Source organism: Rattus rattus, chromosome 8 (assembly GCF_011064425.1).
Source record: "Rattus rattus isolate New Zealand chromosome 8, Rrattus_CSIRO_v1, whole genome shotgun sequence".
Lineage (NCBI taxonomy): Eukaryota > Metazoa > Chordata > Mammalia > Rodentia > Muridae > Rattus > Rattus rattus.
This window is the reverse complement of record NC_046161.1, coordinates 51,710,418-51,723,927: the sequence shown is the minus strand read 5'-3', so window position 1 is coordinate 51,723,927 and position 13,510 is coordinate 51,710,418. Positions and strand designations below refer to the sequence as shown.

Here is a 13,510-nt window from a genome sequence, read left to right as displayed (position 1 = left end):
TGCAAGCAACTCACAACCACCGCAGCAAGAAAACAGTGTATCTTGTACTCAGCCCTGTTCAACTCCCCGCGAAAGCGCTCACACCGGAACTCCTCTGTGTCTGTGCTCTCTCATTGGCTAAAGACTCCGCCCGCCTTAAATAGTTTCCGCCCAGCTTCAACCAGAGGGCGGTCTCTAGGAGTCACTTCCGCCTCGCACTACCCACCCACCCCCACCTCGTTCCCTTTTTAGCTGCTTCCGGCCTCGGGCCCCGCCCCCTCACTGGGGCCCCGCCCCTACTGCCCCTCCCCCGCCCCGGGCTGACGGCCCGGCCCCGCGGCACCGCTTCCGGTGCGGGCCCCGCCCCGGCTGTGGCCCCCAGCTGCGGAGGAGTCGGAGGCTCAGCTGCTACTTTGGGGTCTGAGCGGCCGCCTCCTCCCTATCCGCGAGCCCGGAACGCTGCACATAGGTGAGCGGCGCGGGTCTTGGTTCTTTCTGCCGCGGCGGGAGCGGGGCTGTGGCAGGTGGAGGGGACCGAAATGGGAGCCGAGGCAGGTGTGTAGGGGAGACGGGGGCCAGTGAAGCCGGGGTCCACTGAGAAAAAGTGAGAGCACCGGGAGAATCCTCCCGGTGCCCAGAGGAGTGGTTTGAGATAAAGAGATGGGAAAGGTAAGGGACCCCTCCTCCCGCCCCCGGGCAACCGCAGAGTGAGCTTAGATGGGGTAATTGAAGAAGAGCCGGGAGATCGGCCGAGGGGGCTTGGTGGAAGTAAAAGTGATAGGGCTCCATTGGGTGGGAGGCAAAGAATGGAAAGAGGGCTCGAAGAGGGTCGGGGACAGAGCAGCTAGAAACTAAGGTAAGGGAAATGGTCAGCAAGGCCGGGCTCAAGCGGCAAGCAGTCCGTTGCTCTCGGTTTGGAGGTCCCGGGAGTTTAGAGAACATGAGCGAGGGATGGAGGGATGAAGTGCTTTAGATTTCTGAGACGTAAATTCTCTAGATGTTAGTAGTATTGTTTTGAATCATTGGCTGCTTAGGGATTGGGATGAGATGGACTCTGTGCGGGAGAATGCCAATTGGGTTGTAAAAGGGAGTCATCTCGATGTCTTAATAAAGACGCTATCAGACATCCCCCTCCCCTGCTGAGGACAGCCTACTGAGAAGATGGTGCCAACCAGAAAAGAAGCAGTTGTATAATGACTGGCCGGAGTTGGTTGAAATATTCCAGTTGTGTTGTTTAGCTTTAATGATTATACGAATATTTCTAAATGACCAGTGAATTGCTTGTTATTCTTTTGTGTGCGTTGTTTCGGTATTTTTGTTCCCGAAGTGGTTTTTATTTTAAATGAACACTTTTGCCAACTTTCAGGCTTCCCTACAGTGTAAGAACTAAAGCAGAAAGAAAGTATTGCTGCGGGCATAACTTATACTTTCCAAACTGCTCAGAGGAAGTACAGGCAGTAGGAGGCGAATTGGAATTTGAATCTTTTATCCGCCTATGAAAGCTACAACCAAATGCTTCTAAGAAACAAAATGAGATTTGTCTAGCATGACTCTGGTTGTTTTTTGAACTTTCCCCCCCTAGCTTTAAAAAAAATCGAACTTCTTAAACATGTAAAAATTTATAAATCAAAGCCATTTTTTTTCTTGTTAGAGATTACTTCCCCCATGAATTTTTGAAGATGGTAGAGGTTTCATTTTCCTATCTTCCAACTCAATCCTAAAACACTGAGACAATGCGAATATCAAGTCCCAACCTGCACGGTGCAGCTTCCCCTTTCATGTGGCAACAGAATTGCACACCCTGTTGCCAGTTCTCTTCACCCTAAGATTTGCTCTGAGGAGGACTTGTGAGAAAATATAACTTAAGTGAGGTGGGGTGAAGGGGGAGCCTGGGAAGGGTTAGAGGTGGAAGGGTGTGAAAGGGATTTGTGTTTGGAGACAGTGGTAAGAATGCAGATAAACCTGCCCCCAGGATACTTTGGGACTGGAAGCCTTTTCTCACTGTACTCATAGAATAAATATAGAAGAAGTGAATCAGAAAGAAAGAGGATGTGAGGAGATTTATTTGTGGTTTATAAAAAAAGAAACATTAACTTATTTAGACAATATTGGTCCCTGTTTCAAATTAATTAACTTTAAAATCTCCAGAGGAATTCCCCCCCCCCCCTGTTTGTTTTTGAGTGAAGCTTGCAATTTGAGACTCACCTCCTCCTGGCATGTTTCTTTCTTTCATGTTGTTGAAACCGGATTCTTTTGGAGGCTATAATGTCCACTTAGCCTGGTTCAGTCCACTCAACAAGCTGCCCTGCAATTTGATCTGGGAAATTTGTGAAGTTTAAACCAAGAGCGCTTTGCTTGGTCTTGCTTTTTCCATCTGAAGAGTCATTCTGTCTGCCTGCTATGACTCTGACTACCCTGAGTAGTAATCTTCTCCAGAGGGCCTGGGAATAGAGGCCATTTTCTTTTCTTCTGCAGTCGGGCCACTCTGTGCCTTCGTTAACTGCAATTTTCATAGTTATTGCTAGTTTCACAGTTCAAACCCTTGTACCGTGCAAGCCCAGTAGTTAAATGCTTGATAACATAGAGAGTAAGAGAGGAGAACTCAGTTATTAGCAGACTTAAATTTATCTTCTGGATTTTATTTAAAAAGAAAAAAATGCTCAGATCTGCCGCTACTGAGATTTGCACACACCCAGCTTCCCCTCTTAGAGCCTGTTCTCTTTATAACTTTCCCTCCTCACCCTCCAAACCCATAGGACTTACTCATCCTGAAAGTCAGGTTTAGGAACATTTAATATTCAGAACTTTACTGGAGAAAAGAAAATCTTTTATACCTGTTTTACATAGTATTTTCCCCTCCTCTTCCTCTCTTGTGGTTTTGGTTACTCACTTAAAATACAGAGCCAGTGTGCCTGCTGGGCTGTGCCCAGGTTGAGAGCCATGCCAGTCTGTGGGTGAAGCCTGAGACAGTAATGGAGCCTCTGCAGCAGCAGCAAAAGCAGTCACAGCAGACTCCGCTACAGATGGATGCCAGAGAGAAGCAGGGATCACACACAAGAGAAGCACAGTTCCTGTATGCCCCAAAACTAGGCACGCAGCCTGCTCTCCTTTCCGTCACACCGGGGAGACCTTCTGGTAGTCCCGTTCTGGGTCCCTTAGGCAGAGTTCTACCAGCCACACCGGCGGCTCGAGTGTCTGAGCAGAGCAGCGTGAACTCCGAGCCTGAGGAGGAGGAAGGAGGTCTGGAAGACGAAGATGGAGATGATGATGTTACAGAGGTGGCTGAAAAAGAGGCCCAGGCTGCTTCCAAATATTTCCACATGCAAAAAGCAACTCGCCAAGAACCCAGAGCAGCACCCATGTCCAGTCTGCTTCCAGCACCTGGGCTCCCACCACAGGGACAAACTAAAGACGACCATACCAAAGATGCTTCCAAGGCCCCACCTTCTGTGCCCACGGCTGGGCAGCCGAGCTGGAATCTGGATGAGCAGCTTAAGCAGGTCAGTCTCTCTGCTGTGAGAACCCGTTTCTCCTACCTATAGGCCAGCTACAGAGGGTGCAGGATGAGTACGAACTGAAACTCTATGTCTTCTCACCCCACCTTGCTGACCTAGATATGAAAAAAGTGAAGTTTTTCTCAGCATTTGTTTTCTTGAACTGAGGGTGTTGTTCCATGATAGCGTAAGGCCCTACCTTTAATTTCTAGGACCAGAAAAAGTTAAGCGATGTTTGGGTTTTTTTTTTTTTTGTTTTGTTTTTTTTTTTTTTCATTAAAGCAGTAGAGTATATAAGTTAATGTAGTCTGTTCCAATTTGCTGTTAAAGACTCTCTCCTTTTTTAAAGGAAGAACGAGGGGGTGACTGTGTTCATTAGAACCATATAAAAACCAGTGATTAGCTCCACCTGTAATTCCACATTCAGGAGGTAGAGGAAGAAGAGGCTCACCATGAGTTTTAGAGTGAACCCTGTCTCAAAAACCAGAAGATGATAGCAATAATAGTAATAATAAAATAAAAGAATTGGGTGTGGTGGTACACATTTTTAACTGCGGTACTCAGTAGACAGAGGCAAACAGATCTCCGTGAGTTCAAAGCCAGCCTTGTCTGCATACTGAGTTCCAGGCCAGTTAGGGCTTTATAGTGAGACCTTGTCTAAAAGAATTTAAATAATAAAGTTCATGATTCTAATTAGTTTTCTAGTGGGAATGTAGAACCATTTTCTCTAAGAGTTTCTTAGCTCCATGCAAAGATAACTACCTACAAGCAGTTTATGTGTATTTCTCAAGAGCCTTGTAGACATGATTTTGTTTTATCTTTACATTATCTGATTAGAAAGATGGAAGGGAGATCCTAGAGTTCCCTTTTTACCTATAGAAAGTTGAAATTAGTTCCAAACCAGATTTCCCATCAGAGTCAAGTGTGGGGAGTTTACTTGTTTCTTTGGGAGGGTGGGGCTAGAGGTGCTGGGACGAGGGCCTCCAGCATGCTAGGAAGACAACAGTGGAGTCCTAACCGTGGATTATTTTGGAGGGTGGAGCCGGGGGAATCTCTTTTCAACTAAGTCATTGTCTTCATAATTTGTGAGCTACACGACAGTTTTTCTCTATTCAAAGTATGAGAGTAACGACAAGTTGTTCCAGGGTGAGTGGTTGGCACTATAGACAGGACATTCATGATAAAGCCATTAGTACCTGATATTCTGAGCTCACAGGTTCTCAGTGTCCAGTGGTGCTACCCAGTAGCCATCTGTAAAGAGCTGTGGCTCACAAAAGGGCACCCGGGAACTCATAACTAAAGAGGTCCTTTGGAGGCTGAAAAATCAGGCATTGTTTCCTCAAGGAGCCCTGTGCAGTTTACCTGAGTTTTATAACAGCAGTGTCAGCCGAAGGCTCTGACCCCATCCCTTTCGTGTCTATTTAGGGATCTTTTGGTAGCAATCTAAATTGTTCTGAGCTTGTGTTTTCTTAACTGGAGATTGAAAATGATGCAACTAAGTATGGCTTATATTCATAAACTCCAAATTACTAAGGCCAAGACAATTGTCATGAGCTTGAGGCCATCCAGGGGTGCAGAGTAAGTAGTAGGCCGTCGGGTTGGGGATTTAGCTCAGTGGTAGAGCGCTTGCCTAGGAAGCGCAAGGCCCTGGGTTCGGTCCCCAGCTCCGAAAAAAAGAACAAAAAAAAAAAAACAGTACTGTTTTAAGAGAGTAAGCGAGCCATGTGAATGCCTGTCTGGTGCCAAGCACATGGCGGATGTGCTGTCGGAGTTGTTTTGTACAACTATCTGCCTTCCTTATCTGCATCATAAGCGGCATACCTCTGAAGCAGAGGAGGTACTGGGAGACACAGATCACTTGAGGTAGCAGCAGACCTAAGACTAGAATCAGAATCCCAGCTTCCACGACAGCAGCACCCTGGCCACCAGCCCAGATCTGCCTCCTGCCTGATTTCTTTGGTTTAGTAAAACATCTGTGAGTTGCCTTCAGCCCCTGCACTGCTGTGTGGTTGGCACAGTTCCATGGTGGCCGCTGAGTCAGCTCATAGCGGGAACCGCCCTGACAGGGCTGGGAAAGTTCAGGCCTGAGGCTGCTGCTGCCCCCGCCTTGGCAGCTGGCCAGCCTCTGTGTGTGCGGTCATTCCTAGAAAGTGCAGCCGAGCTGTGTGTGTGTGTGAGGAGCAAGTGGAGCTCCAGAGCCTGTCTGTCTTCAGGAAGTGCAGCAGGTGTTGAGGTCAAGCCATTAGAGCTTTGAAAAAAGAGACTCTTCAGGACTGGCGTGTGCGTGCACACGTGTACGCTGTGGCAGGGCGCCCAGCCTTGCGTTCTGTATGGCAGCTGCCGGGTGGCTGCACAGTTCAGGGCTCTGGAGGCTGACTGTTGGCAGCTCAAATAGTCTGAGTTCGTTTAAGTTTCTGAGGCATACTTACTAAATATAGACTTGTTTGGCAGAACACCTGCCAAAAATGTTTTCACAAATGCCAGAGTAGCGAAGGCCTAATGTTTCATTCTATATTTACCTTCCTTCTGAATATAGAGGAAAACTCTGTTGGGACAGAAGGTAAGACAATTCTTGTTTCTCTTGTAGATTTAGATTTTCAGTTTGGTCTGTGAGCTTCTCTTTTGCTTTTTTGTTGTTGCTTTGTGTAAGTGCTGAATTTTTACTACATTCTCTGTGTGTGTGTGTGTGTGGGTGTGGGTGTGGGTGTGGGTGGGTGGGCTCATGTAGAGGTCAGAGAACAGTCAGTTCTGTTTGTCTGCTAGCATCAATTCAGGTTAGCTGGCACGGTGGCAGGTGCTTTACCAGCCCTTAAACCTGTTTTTGAAGGACTACGTAATGTGCTTGAGATTCTTTTTTAATGTTTGCAGTTACGCTTTGGACGGAAGACTAAAAGTGCGGCTTTGAGAGAGAGCCTGTAAAAACCATCAGCCCTGCCTGCAGACGGGTTGGTTGAGAGCGGCTGGTTTTGTCCTTCAGCCTTTTGTTCTTTAAGTAATTAACTTCTGGAGAGTAGAAGTTAAGTAGCACTTGCTCCAGCAACAATTCAAAGACCTTTTGCAGTTGACACAAGATCTTAATTGTTAATGAGTTATAGTATCCCTTATTCTAAACCGGGTTTGGGCAGAGTCTTTGTGCCAGGGCTGTCTGCTACAGGCATGCCTCCCTCAGGGAGCCTAGCAGTGGTGCTGCAGCAACCCCAACCTCAAGGAAGGGCTTGAAGGGGAAGTAATAACTCCTCCCCAAGTCAGCTCACACGCTTCCCAGGCTGCTCTGTGATGCAAATACTCTAAAACAGGTTATTTTCTAAACATTCATATACATACCAAAAGTAGAAGAGGCCCCCCTCCTCCATACAGCTTAGTGGAGAATCCTCAGAAAGTGTTTTACCGGAGTCAGTGAGGGCTGGGCAGGCATTTGCAAATGGAAAACCTTCAGAGTGGTAACTTATCCTCTGTTTGTTTCTGGAATCCTGTTCTTATAGCACATAGAGTCAAAATTACCTCACGGATTCTCTTTTCAAGGCAAGCCTTGCAAAATATTTGCTTCTCAAGGCCTGGTTCGTTTTCTGACACCAGGGTGATGGGAAGATGGATAACGCTATGGAACCTAGCATTCTAAAACGGGGAGATTTCTATGGGCAGAGTAAATAATTGTAAAACAAGACAACAAAGAACTGAATGTCCCTTTTCTCAAAGGAGATCACACAACCGACTTGGGGGGATGGGGGGTTGCTGCCTTTAGGGGTGGTCTTCTGCTGCCTGGACAGTGGGTGTTTCAGCAATACAGGCTTTGTCTAGAGCCCATTAACAGAGCCAGGCTTCCTTCCACAGAAGAGGAAGATGAGGGGTAGTTTGATAGGCATGTGGGGGCTAGAGTGTATATGGCTGGTTTTCTGCATACTTTGCCAGGCACTGTGGTTACCGTGTGTGGCTTCGCTTTGCCAGCTTAGTGCAAAGCACTGAGATTTACTAGGGTTTGCTGCTTAATAGAGATTGGCCTCTCCTCAACCCCTTGTGCTGTACGAGGTTTTGTTTCGAGTTGCCTTCTAGGATGGAAGTTTTACTTCAGAGAAGTTGCAACTGAAAAAGTCAGAACCCTTCTCCATGTTCATGCTCATCCTGAGTTGCCAGCTCCCATAACATGGAAGCTGGCTGCTGCGTTTCCAGCCTCTGACAGCGCCTGGGTAGATAGAGAAGAGGCTCCAAGGCGGGAAGGACCATTAAGTTCTTCTGTGTGTACTGGCAGACAGAACGGAGTATTTCTTAAGAAGAAGCAACTTGGTTCAGAGTTTGTTTTGTTTTGTTGTAATAAACCATTGGATTTGTGGGCAGTTAATGGCACAGAAGTGGAAATTGGGCTCTAGTGGATTCAGTTAGCAGAATGCTCAAACAGGCCTTGAGCTTGACCCGCAGGATACATTTCTGCAGTCCAGCATTTAGGAGGTAAAAGAAAGATCGGAATTTCAAAATAATTGTTGGCTGTGTAGTTGAGCTTGAGAGCACACACTGCTTCATGAGACTCTGTCTCAGAAACTAAGTAAATAAATTGAAAAACAAAAACCAAGGTTAGTCTTGTCTTACTATGAGAGATTAATTCCTGCTAGGTAATTAGCTTGGAGTGAGACATCTGTCTTTTTCTTCTGTTGCTCTGACAAACTGTCTCCAGGATCTGTCTCCCTGGAATGTGGACCCATCAGTAGGCCTACTGTGCTTCATACTTATTTGCTAAGTACTTCATGCAAGACATTTGCGAGGTTTTGCAAAACTTGCTTAAATTGTTGCCTAGAAAGAAAAGGGGTAGGCTCTCTCTGCTCTCTCTGTAGTGTGTCTCCAGGCCCTCAGAATCTGGACTCGTAGTCTGTCTAGAGCAGTGGCTCTCAGTAGGAGCTGATCTTTTTACTGGTCCAGCAGACACAGCAGTGTCAAGAGATGTTGTGGTACCTGCAATCAGGAAGGAGTGCTCCTAGTAGCATCTAAAGAGAAGAGCTATGGATGCTGCTAAACATCCCACAGACTACTGGACAAGCAAAGAATTGTCCGACTGAGAGTGCGAAGGTTGAGAACCCTGCTGTCAGTGGTTTCGTCTAGGCAGAATGTAGGCTGTGCTTTCAGAGGCTGTCTTCCGCTTCCGTCTAAGTAGCTGAGGAGTTTGGGAGCCTTCACTTTTCTTCTTCCGTGCTATTTCTTCTCACTTATTTTTTGCTTTGTTTGATTTTTGAAACAAGGTCTTTCTGAATATTACTTCTCTTTGTTTTTTTGCATTTTTGTTTTGTTTTGTTTTCAAGACAGGGTTTCTCTGTGTAGCTGTTCCAGAACTCTCTCTATAGACCAGCGTAGCTGTGAACACAAAGATCCACCTACCCCCACGACCACACCTGGCTTCTTTCTTATCTTTTCATTTAAAAAACTTCTTTAATTTATTTGCTCATTTGCTTGCTTACTTACTTACTTACTTACGCGTTTACTTATGTGGAGACAAGGTCTCAGGGTGTAGCTTGAGACCTGAGAGCCTGAGACCTGCAGAGGTGCCTCTGCCTCCTGAGTGACGGGATTAAAGACATGTGCTACCACACCCGGCTTAAGTCTATTTTTGCTGTCCATTTTGAGTTTCTGGTCTTTGGTAGTCATCACAGTGAATGCGCTGTACTTGCGAGAGGGTTGGGATCTAGAACTTGACGTACCTTATTTGGCTCTTAAGCCCAGCAGCCCTGTGATATTTATGATCTATGATCTTTACGGCAGTTTATGAAGGAGCTTGGTTGCCCTTCCAAACATTAACCCACAAAGATTGAGGCGAATACTTTACACCTGCAGCTTACTGAGATGTGATTGTGAGCGGCAGGAAGTGTGGCTCTGGGTCACTTGATTGTCGCAGTGCTTTTCACAAACACTCTCACCATGTGTACTCCACCCGTGCAGACATCTGCTCCTGAGGGATGGTATCTTCTCCGCCATCCTTGGGGTCGTTTATAGATGCTAGCTACAAGACGGAAGAAAAATAGAAATGTGGAAGATCTTTGCAAAATGCACATAATGTCCAAAGTGAGGTTGAATTGTCACTAATTCCTAGATACTGAAGGCTCTAATTTTCAGTCCTTACTGCCTTCGTAGATAAGATGCTCAGTAAATCCTAGTCGATACTTGAGGACAATTCCCTGAGGTTTTCTAGAGCCGTGGCCAAGCACAAGTATTCTAGAGACCTCTCAGGCTATGGAAACATAAACCATGGTACGTTGCGGTGCTTTTCATGTTAGCGTAGGGATCTGTGAGTGTTACATAAGTGGTCGCTGACTTTGGTTCTTATCCCTCAAAGACTAATCCCTCTGCATGTGTTTCAGGTCCCACTTCCTCCTAGAGTTTAGGGGCTTGCTCCTTCCATGAAGCCCTCTGTTTTCTGACTCTTTAGACTCCTCTCTTCTGAATCGTTCTCTGCAATTAAACATCTCTCAAACTTAAAAAAAATACGGTAGCCTTCAAATCCACATATCACGTGATTGTTAAGAAAACATGAGTTTGCTTTTTTTTTTTTTTTTTTCTTTTTTTTTTTTTTTTCGAGCTGGGGACCGAACCCAGGGCCTTGCGCTTCCTAGGTAAGGCGCTCTATCACTGAGCTAAATCCCCAGCCCTCACTGAGCTAAATCCCCAGCCCATGAGTTTGCTTTTTTAAAGAAGTTCTGGACTGTGCATGTCCCCAGTAATGGTTTCTCAGAGGACTTGGACATCTTACTTTTCATTTTGTCACCCTTGCCATTGTACTCAAACGCTTGCTAAGTGTTTTTTTTTTTTTTTTTTGTTTTTTTTTTTTCGGAGCTGGGGACCGAACCCAGGCCCTTGCGCTTCCTAGGGAAGCGCCCCACCCCTGAGCTAAATCCCCAACCCCTTTGCTAAATTTTCTAATGGCCTCCATGTTACCTAGTCTGGGCTTCCCTGACCTCATTTGATATTTGAGAAGAGGGCGGGATAGGAGTAACCATTCCCTTCTTGGAATATTCTGTTCTTTCTGCTTATTTTTCCTTTATCCCTGTAATCTTTCTTTTCACCTAGTTCTCCAGGTCTCACTCCAAGCTGCTTTCTCTTATGTCAACCTCGGGAGGCTCTTTTATTTGGATTTCCAATACATGTTACTCAAATCTGTGTTTCTAGTCTGAGATCAGTGTGTATAATCCCAACTGCCTGCTTAATATTTCCATTCATACACCATTCACAACCGGTGGTGGTGTTATACATCTTTAATCCCAGCACTTGGGAGGCAGAGGCAGGAGGATCTCTGAGTTCGAGTCTGACATGATGTATAGAGTAAGTTTCAGGACAGCCAGGGCTTTACAGAGAAACCCTGTCTCGAAATACCAAGATAGATAGATAGATAGATAGATAGATAGATAGATAGATAGATAGATAGATAGCCTACTCAAATTTAATACATGGAAAACAACTAAAAGCAATTTTTTAAGGAACAGGACTCGAGTGTGGAGGAACCCAGGCTGTTCACTAGCTTGCTCTATAGCTGAAGCTGCTCTTGAACTCTGGATCCTCCTGCATCCACTCCACGTTCTGGTAAAGCTGAACTCTTAGTTGATTCTCTCCCCAGTAGTCATTTTCTCTTTGACTTTTCTTTTCTGAGGAATGTCCTTGCCAGGCACTTAGAGCTGGGTTATTTCATACCTGCCTTCTGTCACTCCTTGTTTCTAGCCCACTACCAAAGCCCATCAGTCTTATCATCTGAATATCTGACTCCTGCCACTTGTCCAACCTCACCAAGTCTGCTCACCCACTTTAATCCACTCTCCACAGCCAGTAGTGATCGTCTAAGATCCAAGGCAGGGTGTGTCACTGCTTTAATCCCCTGCACATATGCCGGGTGTCCTAATTATAGAATTTAGAATCTGCATGATCTAAGGCCCGCTCACCATCTCTAGCCTTGACCATAGTAATCCCTTGTCTTGTCACTCTGAACACTGTGACCTTTGCTCGTGCGGATCATCCTGCTTGAGCAGCCCTGCCCAGGCTCTTTGTCTCCCCCAGGTCTCCATGACTGTCATTTACTCAGACGTGGTCATGTCCTCACCCTCAGTGCAGGATCAGGTTCTCTCTCTACGCTGCCATTGAACATTATGGTTGATGTCTAGTACTTTGACTAGAATAATGGTTCCCACCTTCCTAATGCTGTGACCCTTTAATATAGTTAGTTCCTCATATTGTGGTTAACCCCTAACCATAAAATTATTTTGTTGCTTCTTCATAACTATAATTTTGCTATTGTTATGAGTCGCAGTGTAAATATCTGATATGCAGGATATCTGATATGAGACCCCTGTGAAGGGGTCCTTTGACTTCCAGTTCAAGACCCACAGGCTGAGAACCACTGCACCAGCAGGTCGGCTCCGAGAGCTCAGGAGCTCACTTCCTTTGTATCCCAGGAGCAGGCACTCGATGTTCTGCTCCTTCTACTTTGGTTTAATGTACTCTGCTTTTATGTCATTGATTCCATTTTGTGCATGGTGGCGATGTTAGCCTCAATTGCTCTAAACCTTTTTAAAAAACGATTATTAGATTATTTTCTGTGTCGGGGGAGTGGGCACATGGAGAGACCATAGGGTAACCTGTGGGAATTGGTTCTTACCTTCCATTGTGTGTGTTTTAAATACTAGTGAGGTCATCAGGTTCAGAGGCCATCCTGCCAGCTGCACATTTGTTTTGAAATAGACCATTTATTCAAAGAGTTATTATAGCAAAATTAAGCCGAAGGTCCCGTGATAATCCCTCCTTCTTGTCCTTCATCACTGTCTTGAATCAGAGAGTACGGAAACTACACTGACAGATTATCATCACCGAGTCTATAGTTTACATTAGGGTGAGTTCTTTTTAAAGAAATTATTACAAAATAGTTTTTATGACATAACTTTATGTGCAGCAGTGGGGTGTTCTGAATATGCGCATCCCATGTAAGTAAGTGAAGGTCAGAGGGGATCACTTAGTGGAGAGCCCTCACTGTATCAAACCCAGTCATTAGGCTTGGCGGTGACCACCTTTACTCTGAGCTATCTTGCCTGCCTTTGGGGTGCATTCCTATTGTACATTCTGTGGGTTTAACAATGACATGTATCCCCCACAATACAGAGCAACTCTGCTGCCCTAGAAATCCCGTGTGTTCCACTGTTTCATCCCTCCTTCTCTGCCAGCCGCCGACCAGCCCTTTTTCATGAGGTTGATAGGTATGACCTGCTGATCTTACTTACATTGTCAGCAAATACATCTTAGGCAATAAATAGTTTTGGTGAATCTATCTTATTTTTGTTATATTCTGCAAATTTTCATTATTAGTTATTGATTGATTGACCAGGCTGAACTATATTTCAGCCCTTGCTGGAAATTATTGCATACTATAATTTCAGTTGTAATTGCTTCTTCAACTGAGATTGTATAAAGTGGTTTTTATTTCCATATCTGAGAGTTTTATCTTTTGGAATATTAATCCATAGCTTAATCAGATTGAGGTTGGAGAGCTAGTGTGATTGGTTGGCTGGTTGTGACAGGGTCTCGCATGTCACAAACTAGCCTGCAACTTGCCATGTAACCGAGTATCATTTGGAACCTTTGACCCTCCTGCCTGGACTTGCTGAGCATGGAGACCACAGGCAGCCTCCCTGTGCCCAGTGTTTGTGGCGCTGGTAATTGAACCCAAACTAGGAGTGCTTCCCCACTTGAGTTACATCTCTGGCCCTTGAAAACTAGAATGCTTTTGAGTGTCTAAAAGAATGTTCTCTGTCTTAATCTTATGTATGATTAGTTTCTACGAATGCCCTTGAAAACAATGTGTATTCTCTACTTGATAGATAATCGTGTTACCTGTGTCTGTTGGATTGCATTTGTTATTTTGAGTACTTAAGTATTCTAAGTTTTTTGTATGATTAGGTTCTAAGAGGACTTAATTAAAATATTCGAAAACAAAGTTAGCTTTTTTTTTTTTTGTTAGTATTTGGCTATTGAGATAGATACAAGTAGATTTCTCTCTTGTTTCTTTTACAGTTCATGCATGC

At 45.2% G+C, this 13,510-nt stretch overlaps 1 protein-coding gene across 1 annotated transcript in view; it reads left to right on the top strand.

The window, feature by feature from the left end:
• The first annotated feature begins 309 nt into the window (after positions 1-309).
• Positions 310-13,510, top strand: part of Arid3b (AT-rich interaction domain 3B) — a 47,097-nt gene continuing 33,896 nt past the window's right edge. Inside the window, exons 1-2 of the mRNA XM_032909870.1 lie at positions 310-448; positions 2,881-3,479. Of these exons, the coding sequence (XP_032765761.1) occupies positions 2,952-3,479 (528 nt within the window). The 5' untranslated portion in view covers positions 310-448; positions 2,881-2,951. The remainder of the gene's footprint in view (positions 449-2,880; positions 3,480-13,510) is intronic.